The sequence below is a fragment of the Scyliorhinus canicula genome, chromosome 6 (genome assembly GCF_902713615.1).
Source record: "Scyliorhinus canicula chromosome 6, sScyCan1.1, whole genome shotgun sequence".
Lineage (NCBI taxonomy): Eukaryota > Metazoa > Chordata > Chondrichthyes > Carcharhiniformes > Scyliorhinidae > Scyliorhinus > Scyliorhinus canicula.
In genome coordinates, this window is record NC_052151.1 from 189,790,481 (window position 1) to 189,811,312 (window position 20,832).

At 45.4% G+C, this 20,832-nt stretch overlaps 1 protein-coding gene across 9 annotated transcripts in view; it reads right to left on the reverse strand.

Moving 5' to 3' along the window:
- The window catches only part of fam135a (family with sequence similarity 135 member A), a 228,239-nt gene that overhangs the window by 13,800 nt on the left and 193,607 nt on the right, over nucleotides 1–20,832 (reverse strand). For all 9 annotated transcript variants that reach the window (XR_005461064.1, XM_038800680.1, XM_038800678.1 and 6 more), the window contains one exon: nucleotides 14,645–14,736. Coding sequence is in view for 6 of the 9 variants with exons in the window: in XM_038800680.1 (XP_038656608.1) it covers nucleotides 14,645–14,736 (92 nt within the window). In the remaining 3 variants the exon portion in view is untranslated. Of the gene's footprint in view, nucleotides 1–14,644; nucleotides 14,737–20,832 lie in introns of those variants that run through there.

Genomic DNA, 20,832 nt, shown 5'->3' on the forward strand with positions numbered 1-20,832 from the left:
AATTATTTTGTAATCCTTTTGGATTAGTTCCCCATGAAGTATTTTCCTTATCTACAGTAGTTGGAAAAATGAATTTATTCCTTGCTCATCTCAGATAAAATAAACCCCTACACACAAAGGAGAGAACAGCCAAGAGGAGGGAATAAAACGATGAGAGAAATAAATAATTATTTTGTTGCTAACTTGTATCTTCGTAACTTACTAAATGTACTTGATATTCATAACTGTACTTGGATATTTGAAACTTATTAGACAAAATTTCTTTGCTTTAAGAGGCCAGTTAGTGGAAGTCCCCTAGTGGCACAGGAAGCAAACCCTTTTTTCCACTGTCTGGAGCAAAATATTTGACTGCAGAGTATCATCTTCCCTTCCACCCAGCAGATTATGGTTCTCACAGTTGATGTCTATTGGGCGGCACGGTAGCACGATGGTTCACAGCGCCAGGAGCCCAGGTTTGATTCCCAGCTTGGGTCACTGTCTGCGGAGTCTGCACGTTCTCCTCGTGTCTGCGTGGGTTTCCTCTGGGCGCTCCAGTGTCCTCCCACAGGTCCCGAATAATGTGCTTGTTAGATAAATTGGACATCCAAAATTCTCCCTCACTGTACCCGAACAGGGGCCGGAGTGTGGCGACTAGGGGATTTTCACAGCAACCTCATTGCAGTGTTAATGTAAGCCTATTTGTGACAATAATAATAAAGATTATTATATTTGCCAGTTTGTAAGCCAATCACAGGAGATCGTGGTGCAGTCATCCCTGACTGAAACAGGGTTCAAGTTCCACTCCAGGACTTGATGGCCAAGAAAGGTGAGTTCATAATGACAATCAACTTGTAAATCTTCCAACATATGCCAATAGCAGACAAGAGTGGGAGAGATATCTGGTCAGCCATGTGATAGAAAGAAAATTGGATCCTCTACATCACTATCCACAGCTCCAGGCTACAACAGGCAAGTAAAAGTGCATGTTGCCACAGCAACTCAGAGACCATGGTCGTCTCAGTTGTCTGTTGTGGATCAGATTGGTGCTAACAGCATGGGATTCAATCCCTGTTCTGGCTGGGGTGGATTTGGGTCCTGCCTCCTTGCTGTACCAATGGTCGAAGTTGTGGCGCTGTGCATATATTGGCTACAATGACCTGCGGTACAATTCTTAAGGCACCAAAATAATTTTCTATTACTTTTTTTAAAATTTAGAGTACCCAATTCATTTTTTCCAATTAAGGGGCAATTTAGCGTGGCCAATCCACCTAGCCTGCACATCTTTGGGTTGTGAGGGTGAAACCCATACAAACACGGGGAGAATGTGCAAACTCCACAGAGTGACCCAGAGCCGGGATTGAACCTGGGACCTCGGTGCCGTGAGGCAACAGGGCTAACCCACTGTGCCACCGTGCTGCCCCTAGTTTTCTATTACTGAGTGTATTTGTTCAGTTACTGGGGGCCAAACTAACAGTTATTTCTGAATAATGTAAAAAAAAACTAACAAAAAATAAATTTAGAGTATCCAACCAATTAAGGGACAATTTAGCAGGGCCAATTCACCTACCTTGCACATCTTTTGATTGTTGGGGGTAAGACCCACGCAAACACGGGAGAATGTGCAAACTCCACATGGACAGTGACTGGAATTAGCATCGAACACGGCTCCTCAGCTGCAAGAGGCAGCAGTGCCGCCCAAATGTGAATAAAAACAGTGGTTAGCACTGATGCTTCACAGGGCCTGGGTCCCAGGTTCGATTCCCCGCTGGGTCACTGTCTGTGCGGAGTCTGCACGTTTTCCCCGTGTCTGCGTGGATTTCCTCCGGGTGCTCCGGTTTCCTCCCACAAGTCCCGAAAGACGTGCTTATTAGGTGAATTGAACATTCTGAATTCTAACTGTGTACCCGAACAGGCCCCGGGATGTGGCGACTAGAGGATTTCCACAGTAACTTCATTGCAGTGCTAATGTAAGCCTACTTGTTATAATAATAAAGAATAAAGATTATAAAGCTCTTAGTTGTGCTGGTGTGGCTTAATTAGGCGTGCATTCCCCCAATTAACATTTATATTTACTTATGTGTCTGCAATGTCTGTGGAAATTTGGAATTTTGGCACACTTTTGGTTCCATCATTTGGGAATTTTTCCTGAGAACCTCTTGAAGGAACTCGTGAACCAGTTTGGGAACCACCTTTTTAGATTGACCATGGTCCACCTAGTGGCGGACATTGGTCAGTGCAGTTGTCAGAAGTCCCAGAACTACCTGCACTAACCAACTTTGGCCACTTGATGGAGCGAGGACCTAGTGGGAGAAGAGCTAGCAGCCAGGAGAAGAATAGCAGAACCTGGGGCCGAAGGCAAGAACAGAGTGAGAGGTAAGCCTGAGTTGGGGTAGCTGGAGGTGACACCTGAAGAGAAGGATGGGAGGCCGGGGAGTAAGGACGACAGGGGTGGGTGGTAAGAGGCACTAGGGGCGAAAGCAGGAGAGCTGAGGGTAAGGTCTTGTGAGAAGACAGGCCACGGAACAGGAAGTCTTTGGCAAATGAGATAAAAGTGAAAGTGGAAATGTTAAATCGAGATATTGACACTACTGTAGAAGGATCATTTAGATCTGAAACGTTAACTGTTTCTCTCCACAGATACGACTAGACCGGAGTTTATTCAGCATGTTCTGTTTTTATTTCTACTTTATTAATGATGTTGAAGCAAAACAATGCCATGTGAGGCAACGCTAAGCAAGGATGCACCGTAGTTAGGTGATTTTTCTGTAGCACAGGTTATTTCACAGACATAGCCTGTTCTTAAATGCATGTTTTGTCCAAATTAAACAAAACAGATACATCTTGAAGCATTTGATCTTATGTCAAATCAAGTTATTAACACTTTCCTAAGTTCTTTACTGAGGTTGTATTTGGAATACAGTGCGCATCCCCCCCACCCACCACTTTCATACGCTAAATTTCAAGTTACAACGGAATTCAAAATATAACATTAAAAGTTCAGCAATAATCAATGAATAGCAGTGTGACACTTGGGCTCGAAACAATAACAAAGTAGGTGAACTTTTTTCATTCAGAATCAAGCTGATACGTTGCTGGGATGCATAGATTATGCAGATTTTACTGACTTAGCTCACAACATGGCGTGGTCAAACTTGCAAAACAACAAATGAGATAGGATACCATGCCCATCAACAAAATAATCAAGGGGAACCTGATTATCAATATAACAAGAACCTAATTAACAGTAGTCAACATGTATAAACAAATAGCTTTGACTTTGAGGAAGTGACTTTCCAAATGGATTGTGTTAAGGAATGCGATGTATTGCATTTTGATTTCCAAAGGGCACTTAACAAGGTTACGCAGGAAAAGCTAAAAGGTGTGATAATTCAGGTTAAAGTTGGATGTGTCTAAGAAATTGGAGAGGATGGGTAAAGTAAGAGGTACTTGTTACAAGCAGAAAATATTCAATTGTACGCTGACACTGGCAACAGTGTTATGACACTCAGGGCGAGTGTACGGTCAATTCCAGCCCCACAGGCCCCGGGTCCCAACACATGTGAATTAACTAATATTTTGTACAAAAATTCTGAGATCTTTGGCCCTTGACTGCTCCAATGACTTACAGGAACCAGATTTTTAAAGTTAAAAACCACAACTGTTTATAACAGAAATAGAGTAGAAACATGTAATGATTGTAACACAATAATGGCCAGCTAATCTTTTGCTCTCCCTTTTACCAACACACACAGGGACGGAAAGGGGTAAAATAATAGGGATTAAGATGAAAAGAGGGAGATGAATATTCTTGCTTCAGATATTGAAGTAGTTGCAGCAGGCTGTCCTCATAGCATCACAGAATTTAGAGTGGAGGCGGCCATTCGGTCCATCGAGTTTGCACCGGCCCTTGGAAAGACCACCCTATCTGAGCCCACATCTCCACCCTATCCCCGTAACCCCACCTAACCTTTTGGGACACTAAGGACAATTTAGCATGACCAATTCACTTAACCTGCACATCTTTGGACTGTGTGAGTAAACGGGAGCACCCAGAGGAAACCCACGCAGACAGGGGGGAGAACGTTCAGACTCCGCATAATGACCAAGCCAAACCTGGGACCCTGCAGCTGTGAAACAACAGTGCTAGCCTCCCAGGAGGCAGTGTGATTGAAACCACCGATTGGATTGCTAACGCGGATCTTACAGTAAGAGCATTCAGTGAGAACTCCCAGGCTGTAGGGTTTCCTCTTTTATTACTCTGGGCCTTCACTCAAAGGAACAGCCTCAGGCTAGTTTGATTGTCAAGACTCTTGGTATCACCTTCTCCTCAGCTTCAGCCTGTGGTTTAAACTTAACAATTACAGACTCACCAGAATGTCCTTGGAAAAAGCACCCTACTTAATCCACATCTCCACCTATCCCATAACCCAGGAACCCCACCTACCCTTTTGAGATATTAAGGGCTTTACTGACCAAAAACTGGACATTAGGGAAGCAGCTTCATCCATGAGATTTTAGAGAGGTCCGTTAACATGTCAGGGAATGAAACCCAAAGAGTTCCCTCCAGCTCGGTCATCAGGAATTAAACCCTCTCAGCCTGGATAGAGAGGAAAAGCTGGCTGGATCCGTTTTCCTGGAGAGAGCTACAGCCAAGGCATTGAATGGCTGCTGGATTATTTACCTTCCTAGCTCTGCTGAACATTGCAGAATGGTCTGCATCAATCGTAGGCATCTTCAGGTTCATACAAAGACACAAAGAAAGCTCATTCGTGAACTTCTTGTCGCTGATGACTGTGCCCTCCTGGCCCTCAGTCAGTCAGACCTGTAACGTATAACTACACATTTTGCCGAGGCAGCACAACTCTTCAGATTAAAAGTCACTTTAAAGAAAATTGAAGTCCTGCATCAACCTGCAACCCAAGATTATAGAGCACCAAGCATTATCATCATAGGAACTGAGCTGAATACTGTAAAGCAATTTCCCAATTTGAGGAGCATCATCTTGTTTGATGCCACCATAGACAAAGAGGTGAACCAGTGGTGGGCCACATGCAGTCTATCGGGTTCTGAACGGGATCCACGAGTCATTTTGTTGACCCCTACCCACGTGCAGGGTTGCCACATTCCATTGGTTTCCATTTGCCTAACTTTTTTCCTACCAGTATAACTGAAGTGATATGCACGTAAAGCAAGGACAGCGAAGCGAGGCATGTGCAGACTGCTCACAACATTTTTTTTTAAAACAAACAATTTTTGATGAGGTATTATTGGCAAAACAAACAATCACAGTACAAAAACAATCGAGTACAAAGAACAGTAATCAAAAAACAGCCGCCGACATCCATCCCTCCAAGGCCTGCCTATATAACCCCCTACTCTATACTACCCTAGCAACCCCGCCCCCTCCGGCAATTAATTACCCGCGAAGAAGTCAATGAATGGTTGCCATCTCCGGGCGAACCCTGACACCGATCTTCTCAAGGCGAACTTGATCTTTTCCAGGCCGAGAAAGCTCGCCATGTCGGTTAACCAGGCCTCTGACTTTGGAGGCCTAGACTCCCTCCAAGCCAGTAATATCCGTCGCCAGGCTACCAAGGAGGAAAAGGCCAGAACATCTGCCTCTCCCTCCTCCTGAACACCCGGGTCCTCCAACACCCCAAAGATCGCTACCCCTGGACTCATATCCACCCTTGTCTTCAATACCCTGGACATGACATCCGTGAACCCCTGCCAATAACCCCTAACTTTTGGGTATGCCCAGAACGTATGGACATGGTTCGCTGGTCCACCTGCACACCTGACACACTTGCCTTCCACCCCAAGAAATTTACTCATCCAGGTCGCTGTCATGTCTCCGGTGCATCACCTTAAACTGGATCAAGCTGAGCCTTGCTCATGTAGCTGTCGCGTTGATCCTGATCAGCGCCTCCACCCATAGGCCGTCCTCCATCCCACCCACCAGTTCCTCCTCCCACTTACGCTTCAGCTCCTCTGTATGCGTCTCCTCCGCCCCCATTAATTCTTTGTAGATGTCCGAGATGATCCCCTCCCCCACACATCCGTAGACACTCCCCTATCTTGAATCCCTCTTCATGGCAGGAGTAGGAAGGATGGTACCTGCCTGCGCAGAAAGCCCTGCACCTGCAGATATCTGAAATCATTCCCTGCTGTCAGCCCGAACTTCTCTGGTTTAGCTGGTTTAGCTCACTTGGCTAAATCGCTGGCTTTTAAAGCAGACCAAGCAGGCCAGCAGCACGGTTCGATTCCCGTACCAGCCTCCCCGGACATACGCCGGAATGTGGCGACTAGGGGCTTTTCACAGTAACTTCATTGAAGCCTACTCGTGACAATAAGCGATTTTCATTTCATTTCATTTCCTTCAGTGCTCTTAAGCGAGGAAAGCTCCCTTCCAGAAACAGGTCCCCCATCGTCTCAATCCCCGCCCTATGCCATACCCGAAATCCCCCATCTAGGCTCCCCGGAGTGAACCGATGAATGTTACATTTTGGGGACCAAACCGACGCCCTCACTGCACCAACAGATCTCCTCCATTGACCCCAGATCCTCAGGATCACCACCACCACGGGGCTGGTGGAATATCTCGCCGACGGGAACGGCAATGGTGCTGTTATCAGCGCCCCTAAGCTGGTCCCCCAGCATGAGGCCGCCTCCATCCACTCCCACGACACCCCGCCCCCTCCACCCACTTCCTTATCATCGCAATATTGGCCGCCTAGTAATAATTACTAAAATTTGGCAGAGCAAGCTCCCCCCTCCTCCCGATTTTTCTTGTGCATCCCCTTTTTCACGCGTGGGGACTTACCCGCCCAAACAAAGCCCAAAATGATTTTGTTGATCCTCTTAAAAAAAGACCGCGGTATGAAAGTCGGGAGGCATTGGAACACAAATAAAAATCTCGGCAATATCATCATCTTAACCGTCTGCACCCTCCCCGCCAGTGATAGTGGGAGCACATCCCATCTCCGAACCTCGCCCCTCATCTGCTCAACCAGCTGGGACAAGTTCAACTTGTGTAACCGGCCCCAGTCGCGCGCCACTTGTATCCCCGGATACCTAAAGTTGTTCCTCACTAACCTAAACGGTAGCTCCCCTAGCTGACCCTCCTGGCCTCTTGCCTGGACTACATACATCTCACTCATAGTCATATTCACTTTGTATCCTGAAAACCGGCCAAATTCCCCCTGGATCATCATAATCTCCCTCATCACTGCCCCTAGGTCCGCCACATATAGGAGTAAATCATCAGCATACAACGATACCCTATGCTCCACCCCTCCCCTCCCCAGCCCTTTCCAGCCCCTAGAAGCTCTCAGAGCAATTGCCAGCGGCTCTATGGCTAGCGAAAACAGCAGCAGGGAGAGGGAACATCCCCGTCTTGTCTCCCGGTACAGCCTAAAATAGTCTGAGGTCGTCTTCTTTGTCCTTAGACTAGCTTCCGGAGCCTGGTACAGCAGCCTGACCCAGTCGATAAAGCCCTTACCAAACTCAAAGCGTCCCAACGCCTCCCATAAATAGTCCCACTCTACCCGGTCAAAAAACCTTCTCTGCATCCATGGCTACAACTACCTCCCTACCCTCCGGAGGGCATCATAATCACGTTAAGCAACCTTCTAATATTGACCACCAACTGCCTACCCTTGACAAATCCGGTTTGGTCCTCCATAATCACCTCCGGCACACAATCTTCAATCCTTGGGGCTAATACTTTGGCCAGTAGCTTAGCGTCCATATTGAGCAACGAGATCGGCCTGTAGGACCCACAGCTCCGTGTTTTTGTCCCGATTCAATATTAACGAGATGGTGGCCTGTGACATCGTCGGGGGAAGCACCCCTCTATCCCTCGCCTCGTTAAAAACTTTAACCAGCAATGGCCCTAATATCCCCGAAAATTTCTTGTAAAATACTACCGGGAACCCATCCGGCCCTGGAGCTTTGCCCGACTGCATTGCCTTCAGGCTCTCAGAAATTTCTTCGGCCCTAATTAGAGCCCCCAAATCACTCACCTGCACCCTGCCCACCTTTGGGAAAGTTAGCCCGTCCAAAAAGCATTTCATCCCCGAGGGGGCTCAGAGTGGTAAAGCCTGCTATAAAAATCCCTGAACACCCTATTTAGCCCAGCCGAATCCCCTACCACGTACCCATCCCCGTCGACCACCTTATCGAATCCCCTGGCCATCTCCCTCTTCCTCAACTGCTGAGCCAGCATTCTGCTGGCCTTCTCTCCATATTCATAGAATGTCCCCCTCGCCTTTCTAAGCTGCTCCACTGCCTTGCCCGTGGACCGTACCCCAAACTCTGCCTGCAGCCTCCGACGCTCCCTTAACAGTTCCATCTTTGGGGTCACCGCATACCTCCTATCTACCCGTAAGATCTCCTTGATCAGTCAGTCCGTCTCTGCCCTATCCTCCTGTCTCTATGTGCTTGGTTGAAATCAACTTCCCTCTCACCACTGCCTTCAGCGCCTCCCAGACCACCGCTGCTGAGACTTCCCTCGTGTCATCAGTCCAAAGATGTGCGGGTTAGGTGGATTGGCCATGCTAAATTGCCCGTAGTGTCCTAAAAAGTAAGGTTAAGGGGGGGGTTATTGGGTTACGGGTATAGGGTGGATACGTGGGTTTGAGTAGGGTGATCATGGCTCGGCACAACATCGAGGGCCGAAGGGCCTGTTCTGTGCTGTACTGTTCTATGTTCTATGTCATTGACCTGCAGGTAGTCCAGCACACACTTTCTTACGCTCTCACACACCGCCTCATCGGCCAACAGGCCCATGTCCATTCGTCACGGCGGGTGCTGGAAGCTCTACTCACTGACCTGCAGTTCCACCCAATTTGGGGTATGGTCCAAGATAGTGATGGCTGAGTACCCCGTGTCCACCACCTCTGCCAGCAGATCCCTACTCAAAATGAAAAAGTCGATCCGGGAATACGCTCGGTGTACATGCGAGTAGAAAGAAAACTCCATAGTCGTCTGCTGTCTAAACCTCCATGGGTCGATGCCCGCCCCCCCCCCCCAATCTGGTCCATGAACCCTATCAACTCCTTTGCCATCGCTGGCACCTTCCCCATTCTAGAGCACGACCGGTCCAGGCCGGGGTAAATAACTGTATTAAAATCCCCTCCCATCACCAGCTTGTGCGAGTCCAAATCCGGTATCTTTCCCAGTACCCTCCTAATGAAATCAACATCGTCTTAGTTTGGCGCATAGACGTTGACCAATACCACTCACCATGACATAACACCACCTCCCCCCCGCCGTCCGAAACAATACTGCCCGCCTGGAATTGTACGCTTATTAATTAAAATCGCCACCCCTCTCGTCTCAGTATCCAGCCCCGAATGGAAGACCTGACTGACCCAACCCTTCCTCAGCCTAACTTAATCCGCCACTTTCAGGTGCGTCTCTTGCAGCATCACGACATCCGCCTTCAGAGCCCTCAGATGCGCGAACACATGGGCCCTTTGACAGGCCCATTCAGCCCTCTAACATTCCAGGTGATCAGCCTGGTTGGGGGCACCGCAACCCCCCCCCCCCCCCGGCGCCAATCAGCAATCCCCCTTTCTGGGCCCGCCGCCCGCCCATGCGCCGCCAACTGCCCGCCTCCAGGCAGCTCCCACCCCCGACCTCCTCTCCATCCCCTGACCCAAGCCCCTCCACTCGTCAACAGAATAGCTCTCCCCCCCCCCCCCCCCCCCCCCAGGAACATCACTCTATAGCCCAACCTCTGCCCTGTATTGAACGTATACACCCCTCACCGTACTTCCGTGAACTAGCTCACTTAGCTAGCCTGGTGGCGCCACAAAGTCTCCCACCTATTGTTCCCTACTCCCCTCCCTCCCCGCCCATCGAAACCACTTCCCTCATCAAACCATGACTGAACAATCTCCTATTTACCATAGGAGACAGCCCAAGTCAGACAGAGACCCCCACAGCACACCCCTCAATAGTACAAATTAAAACAATACGAAATAAAACACAGAAAGCCCCCACCAACCACCTCCATCAAAACACCATAAAAACCCAACAATGACCGAATATCTTTTACTCCCCCGTCTTCACCCAAACTTCAAAGACAAAAAAAAAAGGACAGCAATCAAAGCATACAGACATCGTTCAAAAAAGAAAAAAAGAGAAAGACGCTGCCGCTTAAGTCCGAAAAAGTCCTCAGTTCTGTGCCAGACGCTTCTTCTTGGCAAAGTCCATCGCCTCTTCGGGTGATTCAAAGTAGTGGTGCGGGTCCTCGTGGGTGATCCAGAGGCGCGCCGGGTAGAGGAGCCTAAATTTCACTTTTCTCTTAAACAGGATCTCCTTTACCTGTCTGAAGCCTGCCCTCCTTCTGGCCACCTCCACACTCAGGTCCTGATGGACACGGAGTATACTATTGTCCCACTTGCAGCTCCTGGTACGTTTGGCCCAGTGGAGGACACTCTTTGTCCAGAAATCTGTGGAACCGCAACATCGCCCTTGGGGGGTCCACCAGCCATGGCTTTCTCGCCATCGCCCTGTCCACTTCCAGCGGCTGGGGAAGAGCTCCCCCCCCCAGAAGCTTGTGGAACATATTTACCACAAAAGCGCCTGCATCAGCCCCCTCAGGGAGACCCACAATTCTCAAATTCTGTCAGCGCGCATTGTTCTCCAGCTCTTCCACCTTTTCTAACAGCGTCTTCTGCTGACCCTTCAGCATCCGCACCTCCAGCTTGACCACTGTTTGGTGCTCCTCCTGGTCCGCCAGCGCTTTCTCCAACTTCTGGATCGTCCGATCATGGGCATCCAGCCTCCGTTCCATCCCATCAATCGACTCCTTTATTGCATCGAGACAATCTCGTTTTTGTCTTGCGAAGCCCTCTTGAATGACCTGCATCAGCTCCTCCATCGATGGCTGGGCCGACGCAGCAGGGGTCTGAACCTCGGCCATGTTAACTTACCTAGCCCTTGCTTATCTTTCTGTTTCTTCCATTACGGTCCCTTGGGGTTCTCCGTTCCATGCACCACTGTGTGGATCAACACTGTCTGAGGCGGATTCTCTGTATTAGCTGGGAGGACAGGTGCATTAACATCAGTGTCCTTGAAGGAACCAAGAGCACCAGCATCATGATCATCCAAAATCAACTGTACTGGGCCGGCGATGTGCTTAGGATGTCAAAATCACGACTGCCAAAGCAAATCTTCTTCACCCAGCTCAAGGAAAGTTCCTGAACAAGAGGAGGACAAAGAAAACGCTTCAAAGACACCCTGAAGGTATCTCAAGAATTGCAACATAGACGACAACACCTGGGAAGCCCTTGCTCAGAAGAGATCTACTTGGAAGAACCTCCTGATTGAAGGGACATAATTCTTCAAGAACACCCGACAGCAGGAGGAGGCCTAGAAAAGGAGGCAGAGATAGGAATACCTGCGATCTAGAGTTCAAGGATGCCACTTCCCAGCAACACCTGCGAAGTCTGCGGAAAAAGATGCGGCTCTGGGATAGGGCTCATCAGCCGTGCAAGAACGCATAGAACCGATGACCAGTTTTTATGTGGACAATCGTACTCATTAGCGAGTTATCGCCGAAGGAGGAGTTAGTGAATATGCTCAATTTCAATCTTGCGGCCCATTGATATGATGGCGGGCTACTCATGCGGCTCACTCAATTAGCCCAGGCTGCCCATCACTGAAGTGGGCAAGAGGCTTTCAACATCAAAACAGCGCATTTGGGAAACCCTACAAATGATTGTGGAGCAATCACAGACTAAACTCAAAGCTGTAGCCCTCAAAACTTTCCTTTGCGGTACCGGGTGGTCCTATATCGCTGCCATATATGACTTCTGGAGGGCCTCCTCTGCAGCACTATCACATTTTACTGGCAGGACTGCGTTTCAAATACTCAGTCCTGGAAACAGTTAATAGCCCCAGCATTGAGGTCATCCTTCTGCTATGTCAAGTTGCCCAGATGGATGAGTCGCTTGCCAATGATCACATTGTATGGAGAGCTGACCATTGGTAGACAGAGCAGAGTGGCCCCACAAAAACGTTTCAAGGGCTCCCTGTAGAAGTCCCTCTCTGTGTGTCTCATCAACCATCATTAGTGGGAACAGAGGTCCTAGATTGAGATGCATTGAGACACTGCATCGAGAGTGCTACAGACACCTTTGAGACGAAGCAGAAAAACAGCACGGAAGAGAAGAGGATTAGGAAAGATAGAATAGCGAGTGCACCTTCACTTACACCTGCCAAGAAAGAGTCTGCTGGTCATGGTTAGGCCTGACGAGACACTAGGGGATCTGCAACCATTGATCACAAACTTCCTAAAATTTTCTGTCTGTGACGAAGTGCCGAGAAAGACTTATTATAAGTAGTCATATCAGGTTGGAAACTTACTAAATAAGTTCCTTATGAATCAGTGTCAGTTACAAATTTATGTTTCTAATTTATGCTCAATGACTTACACTCAGAAACTCACAACGAACAGACAAAATAAGTGGGTCATTGAGACCCAAAACCTGATCTGTATGTTTCAAATTCAACATTTCCATCGAACCCTGATAACTGTTGATTCCTTTGCCTAACAAGAATCTGTCTACTTCCATTTTAAAAGTGTTCAATTACTCCAACTCCATTGCCTTCTGAAGCAGACAGTTCCAAAGTCACACAACCCTCTGAGAAAACATTTCTCCTCATCTCTGTCCTACAAGTGCGACGCCTAATTTTTGAAACAGTGCCCCCTAGTTCTGGACTCCCAGAAGAGGAAACACCCTTTCCATGTCCACCTTATCAAAATTGTTCCGATTCTTATTTACTTTAATCAAGTCGCTCCTCATACTCTAAACCCCAGTGCAACCAAGCCCAGTCTATCCAAACGTTCCTCATAAGACAACCCGCTCATTCCGGGCAGCAATCAAGTAAACCACCTCCGAACCCCCTCAAATCCATTTACAACTTTCCTAAATAAACAATATGTAAATTAAGACAATCTGTTGAATCAGAGAAGACAGACAGGATGCAACAGAATGAGTTGATAAAAAATGTAAGTGGGCAGAATGATGTAATAATAATAACCTCTATTAGTGTCACAAGTAGGCTTATATTAACACTGCAATGAAGTTATTGTGAAAATCCCCTCATCGCCACACTCCGGCGTTTGTTTGGGTACAGAGGGAAAATTTAGAATGTCGAATTCTCCTAACAAGGACGTCTTTCGGGACTTGTGGGAGGAAACCAGAGTGCGCGAAGGAAACCCACGCAGACACGGGGAAAACGTGCACACTCCATACAGACAGTGACCCAAGTGGGTATCGAACCCGGGACCCTGCCACAATGAAGCAACAGTGCTAACCACTGTGCAACCGTGCCACCCAACTTAATACAAAAATTGATTTCACAAGCAAGATGGCAAGACAGGCAACACACAAACTCCATTAATGGATTTTTAATGGATAAGGATACAGTTGAGAAAAACTTAAGAGTTTAATGATCTCAACACAAAAATTACTTTATCAATGCACAGTAGCAATTAATAAAGCGCATAGAAAGGTCCACTGAAAAAAAAGATTGCAAATTGTGATCAATACGTACAGTGCTCTGAATTGTGCCCATTTCTGACCACAGAAGGAGACGGCATTTTTTAAACATTCATTTTTGTTGGATGTGGATGTCACTGGCTAGGTCAGCATTTGTTGCCCATCCCAAATTGCCCTCTGGCAATTTTCTGAGCTACCTTCTTGAACCACTAATCCATGTAGTGTAGGTATACACACATTGCTATTAGGGAGGGTGTTCCAGGATTTTGATCCGGTGATGGGGAGGAACAGCGATATATTTCCAAGTCAGGATGGTACGTGACCTGGAGTGGAACTTCCAGGTGATGGGGTTTTGTCCTTGATGGTGTTGAGCTTCTTGAGTGTTGTTGGAGCTGCACGCGTCCAGGCAAGTGGGGAGTATTCCATTACACTCCTGACTTGTGCCCTGTAGGTGGTGGACAGGCTTTGAGGAGTCAGGAGTTGGGTTACTTGCCACAATAATCCTCACCTCTGACCTGCTGTTGTTGCCACAGTATTTATATGGCTAGTCCACCAGTTTCTGGCCAATGGTAACCTCCAAGATGTTGATAAGCGGGGATTCAGTGATGGTAATGCCATTGAGTGCAGAACATTTTGGGTGGCTCAAGTCAGATCAAGTTGGACAAATCAGGCCAAGCCTTGATCAGGCCAAGAGTCGATTGGACCACTCAGCGTGGGAAAAAACTGGCATGCGGATCCAATAACTAGCCTGGTGGGTGCACTACTGCGCCAATGCAGCACCTAGTCAACTTGTCCTGTTAACTTTTTTAACTCATTTAACGACAATTAAAACTGATGCACGCAATGTCTGGTTTTTGGATACCTCGATTTGAGTTGCAGATACACACACGTACCAGAATCCTGTGCTTTTTTTGTAATAATTTTTTTTGAAATATCGAAAGTTAAGTAAACTGAAACAACTCAAGTTCTTTGAAAGTTGTAAGTGAAAATTGAGCTGAGTTGAAAGAGCTAGACATTTAAACTTTGACTTTCTTATGAGCAAGCCAAGTTGCAAGTTCCTTGATCTAACGAATTTCAAAATTTTAACAAAATGAATCGCCATGGGATATCAACTAGTGTTTGGTTCGGGAAAAAATAAGTCTGTTTACCTGATTCCTCTCGGACATAAGGAATTCTATTTGGGTTCCTGGCAATCCGAGTTCAATATAGGTTTTCACCAAACGTAGATCTGCACTGTTCCCTAAAAACAGGTGAGTAAAACATGAACATTTTTGTTTTAAACTGACAATTTTTTAAAAAAGCAGACTTAATATTAAGCTTGCTACAAGTGAACGTTGCCACAATGACTTTAGGAAATCTGCAGATTTACCGAGTTAAGTCAAACTATATTAACTGGACATTTTCCTTCAGTGACAAGGAATCCATATGGTGTTCTACTGCTTTCTGTACTAATTAAAAACAAGTTCTTGTCGGAAGGTAGAAGATTAGCCAAATCAAGCACTTGAAGCTTTTCCATTTTCTTCATTGTGCATTGTTCTATATATTGACTCTCATTAGGGTCCCTAATATTCAGTGCCATTTTTTGCTTGCAGGCACATTTGAAGGTAGGCAAGTATTACAACGTGTTGCTCCACAGACACCAGCTTCTCAAAAAATTCTTTATGAATTCTGAATCTTGGCTACTACTACAAGCTCTACAGTGGAACTGGCCGGGGCTTTAATGTATCGGATAGTCATTTTCCAGTTTGGTATCTGGGAAAGCCTTAAGCCTTAGGCAAGAAAAGATTAAGTTACAGGGGAAGAAATGGTTATTAGAAAATAGTCTATTCGTAAAATACTTTTATTATTTTTATTTCAATAATTGTATGTAAGAAATGGGCAACTCCTCTGCCAGAAGCAATTTAGTGCAAGTTACTATGCTACTGGTTAATAGATTAACTATCACAATAGCTAAATGGTAAAGAATGAGTAGGTTACAAAAGAGCATATTATTATGCAACAACAAAATGTGCAGCTTTGAGCTTTTGTATAAAAGCAGAGCTATATATTTATAAAGGGTTTAAATAAAGTTCCACAATGCAAAAGCTTCTGTAACTATTTTAAACCAGGATGCCGCATTTTGTCTTGATCATTTAGATTAATTTATTCATAAAAAGGCAACAGTATATACTCATTACTTGGGAGAGAAAAATGTTAGCTTCAAAACTCTAATGTTTATGTTGACAGAGTTTAATCAATTATCATTGGTTTTCAAGGTCAGTTAATGTATATATGAAATATTCATCAGAAGTCCTTGAACGTGAACTTTTAACCCTCAGTTTCCCAACAGATTCAGGGAAATTCTCAGCACCCTACTTACCTGTTTTACTTTTAGCTCCTGTGTTGTGATGTTAAAAATATTACCATTTGAGAGATTAGAATGAGGACTGCCATCTCTGTTCTCTGAGGTGGATATAAAAGATACCATGACACTATTTTGAAAAGGAGCAGAGCTGACCCTCAGCGCCGAGTCACTACTCATACCCGAACCCGCAACATTAAAAAAGACCACTTGACATAATTTTGTTGTTTATGGGACTTTGATGTGCAGAAATTGGCTGCACATTAATATTACAATAGTGACTTCAAAAGTCCTTAATAAGTAAAGCACTTTGGGATGCTCTGTGACTGTGAAAGGCACAAATAATCAAAGTGGATCAAATTAAATCACTTGTTCAGACAGTTTAAATCCATGCATTCTAAAAAAACCAGGGTAGAGATCAGAGGCACCGTTAAACGTATTTCAGAATTTGGTGTAAAAGGACATGGTTCCAGAGAACAAGTGGATAGCCAATATTGTACATATATTAGAGGAAACAAACCACAGTAGAGTTAAGAGATCAGTTAGTTTAACTATAGTAGGAAAAATAATGGAATACCCACTAAAGGGAAAAAATAGAAATATAATGGGCTTGATTCAGTGGACTTAAAATGAAGCCCGCTTTTGGGCATATTTGACAGGGTGGTTCTCAGCACTGCTATTCAATGGCACTTCGCCATTTTTTGGGCCTCGGGGAAGTTTCTCTCCACTGACACTGCACATAGAGTGATTTCTTGCTGTCAAGCTGATCTCACCAGCTGGAACAACTGTTCACAAATTGGGGTGCTATTTTGATTGGCAACACCAATATTCTCCACCCCCCCTCCCACCAACCTTTTTGACACTCCTGGGACACCCCATCAAATTTACAAGGCCCAACCCCACCCTCCAAACCCAGATCCGACCCCTGGCAGTTCAAACATGGCACCCTGGCAATGCCACCCCGGCAGTACCACTGTCAGTGCCAACCTCTCGACTTCCAGGATGCCACACTGCCCTGTCCCAACCACCTGGAGGTCTCCAATTACCTGCGAGACCCCCTACCCCACTAAGGTGCCGTAACTCCTGGTCCACATTTGTGTGGACCAATAATAAACGGAGCCCTGGTGAGGTTTCCCAGGCATAGTCGTTGAGCCCCGGGCACCAGGTGAATCCGGCATCGATGTATTTAAATGAGACATTAGGCTCAATTAAATATGCAGTTCTGGATCTCGCTCCATTCCGGGTGCAACTGGGTCGCTGAATCGCGTCCAATATCTAGAAGCCAAAATGTATATCTGAAGGTAAATTCTTGCCTGACCAACCTCAATTAATTATTTAAAGAGGTAGAGAGTAGACAAGACATTAGGTAAGGGGTTCCCAAACATGAGTTGGTGGCCCATGATGGGTCTGGGATGTTGGCGGCTGCCACACGATTGGCAAACGGCAGTTACAACGACCCAGGTTTTAAAATAAGCAGGGAAAACAAATAGGCCATAAGAGCAAAACCTCTTGTAGCACCGGATGCTGATGGGCTGAGAATTCAGTGCTCTGAGAGGCCTTGATTTGATTGGTCCATTTTATTCTTTTGATCTTACTGTTGCCCAGGCCAACGGCCAAGATCGATGGCGAGCTGGCAGGAGCAGGAGACCAGAAGTTGGCACGAAGCAGAATAGGCTGCCCCACTGGCCGCCGCACAGGATGCCCCACCGGCGGTGGCAGTTCAGGTGGCCGCACGGACGGCAGTTCCGGTGATTGCACCGGCAGCAGTTCATTCGGCCGCAGCAGTGGCTGCAGCAAGGGCAGTTTAGGAGGCCACAGTTCAGGAGGCCACAGCAACAGTGGCAATTCAGGCAACCGCAGTGGTGGCAGTTCAGGAGGCTGCAAAATATTCTGAAAGCAAGATTTATAAAGTTATGTTCTAAAAGGTTGTCGGTTTGTGCTGGTTCATGGTAGATTTTACATTTTGGTCATATGTAAATAAACAAGTGCAAATTGAGGAAAGGTTTAACAAAACTAGCACAACTTTAGAAGTAATTTGCAGCAGATCGCCGATTGTATGCAAAGCTGGAACTCCAGGCAACATGGCACAACTGAAAACTATCATGTCTTGACTTTGGTAATTTACTTGCATAATCCTACACACACAGTGACAGGGGGCATTATTGCATTGATGTGGATCTGCAGCTGCACAAACACATTTAAATGCTTAGCAATCATCCGGTTCTTTTTACGACAATGCAAAATCAAAAATTATGAACAATAAGTGAAGAAAATATATTTTGTTTAGCCATTAAAACCCTGAATAGACCTGTTAGGTGCCATACAAATTAATTCGAGATAATCCTGATGCGATCGAAGTGACCGGGTTACCAGATGACATCCTTTTCAGGAACCCATCCACCTACGACCTTAGCAGACTGGAAATTTTTTTACAAGTTTCAGACCGTATTATGATGACCATTAAAAGTCCATTACAGCCTTTTGCGGAGATTTGTAATGAAGCATCCAAATCAGCATGTATACCATAAATGTCTGAATTTGGTTAATCAAAAAAACCCCAAAATGTGGCAAAAGTAAATTTGCCTCAACATACACCCAAGAGATTATACCCATGAGGAAAAAATTTGAACCAAGGCTGTAGATTATCTGCCTTCCCTGTCTGAACAAACAATGCATCTTTGAGGAGGGGACTGCCGATTACATGACCAAGCCTATGTTTAGCAGAGTTCAATTATGGTGTTACGTCAACTGAAAGCATTACAGGGAAAATAATAATAATGACCAGAAAATATTACTGATGCAAATAGAAGACCAACAAACACCGGTCAATTTCACCGCTGGCTCCAAAAAACTTTCTGGCCTTGAAAAACAAGATTCTTATGAAAAATATTACTATTGCAATCAAACACACTCGAGCCCAGGCTTTTAACCGTAAAGTGCCAAATGTTTATAATCCGTTATATCTAAAATCCTGCACTCATCACAATTAGTAAACACAATTTTGGATTTTCTTTTCTATTGCAGGGCTGTATGTGCAACCCGTGAGCCGTTTATCCAAAATCAATGTTTTAGCCCTGCATTGGTGTTCATCTTTTCCAGAATCATCTTCGCCATCCTTTCCTCTACATCCCTAGAACTATTAGGTGGCCTATAGAAAACTCCCAGCAGGGTGACCTCTCCTTTCCTGTTTCTAACCTCAGCCCATACTACCTCGGAAGAAGAGTCCCCACCTTGCATCCTTTCTACCACCGTAATACTGTCCTTGACTAGCAGCGCCACACCTCCCCCTCTTTTGCCCCCTTCTCTGAGCTTACTAAAACACCTAAACCCCGGAACCTGCAACAACCATTCCTGTCCCTGCTCTATCCATGTCTCTGAAATGGCCACAACATCGAAGTCCCAGGTACCAACCCATGCTGCCAGTTCCCCTACCTTATTTCGTATACTCCTGGCATTGAAGTAGACACACTTCAAACCACCTACCTGAACACTGGCACCCTCCTGCAAAGTCAAATCTGTGCTCCTGACCTCTATACTCTCAATCTCCCGTACCCCAAAACTACAATCCAGGTTCCCATGCCCCTGCTGATTTAGGCAATGGTAAGTAGAAAATAATTATTCACAAACCGAAAGATTCTTGTCAATACAAAGCTACTAACAAGACATGGGATGCATTTCAATGATAGTCGAACAAATGATTCAATCATTCTTGCTGCTACAATTAAAACAGTGTTTTTAATTCTGGAAAATACATGTGCAAAAACAAAAATCAATGCATTCTGAATGCATGGTAGCACAGTGGTTAGCACTTTTGTTTCACAGCGCCAGGGACCAGGTTTGACCGGTCACTGTCTGTGCAGAGTCTGCACGTTCTCCCCGTGTCTGCGGGTTTCCTTCCTTCCTTCCTTCTCTGTGTACCCAGACAGGTGCCGGAGTGTGGCTACTGGGGGATTTTATCAGTACTTCATTGTAGTATTAATGGAAGCCTACTTGTGACACTAATAAAGATTATTTTTTTAAATTATAAATTTAGAGTACTCAATTATTTTTCTAATTAAGGGGCAATTTAGCGTGGCCAATCCACCTAACCTGCACATCTTTGGGTTGTGGGGGCGCATCCCACGTAGACACGGAGAATGTGCAAACTCCACATCGAACCCAGGTCCTCATGCCGTAGGTGGCCGTGCTAACCACTGCGCCACCAGTGTTATTATTATTAAGGCTCCATTGTCATGAAGGCTTTCTGAACTAAAATTGTTTTCACTGGCAAAACAAAAAATTTCCTGGAGATTTTTAAAGAGCTAGGATAATATATAAAAAAGTAATCTTTACAATAGTCTTTTCTGTAACATTCTTTTCGCATTTTGATGTAAAGAACACCTATTCATCTTGATTTTTTTCAAAATAGGTTATCGGCCATTCCTCTGTTTATTAACATTCCCTTCTCTTTGTTCTATTAAAATGTCTATCTTTTTTGAGTTGTGAAGGTCCATAACCTGAAATATTAAATCATCTGTTCATCAGATGTTAAATAACCTTGTGTTCTTGTACAATTTTTTATTGTATCTGTTTGACTTTTTAAGAAAAATGTTAACTGGTTTACAGTCGTATATTTCATTAACACTTAGCAGACAATGTATCTTCATAATTCATGTAAGATTTCCATAGTAATGTTATGGGACAAATACATTATTATTGCAGTTAAAATGGATGCTTGGCAGATCTTTCAAAAGTTCTGTTTCTGCAGATCCCACAAGGTCTCTTTAACCGTTGCACTAATTTGGTACATTGAAGAATGTCTGCTTACAATAAATAGATTCAAGGATTCAAATGAAAGAGCATTACTAAAATTGACGAATATAAGAGCACGATTCTGTAATTCAAGTAACTAAATTTCAAACTAAATGGGTAGTTTGCACAGTTTACTTTTGTAGCCACAAATAAAATCATGCAGTTCTTCCAAGACCCTGTAGGTAGTCCTTCAGGTAGCATACC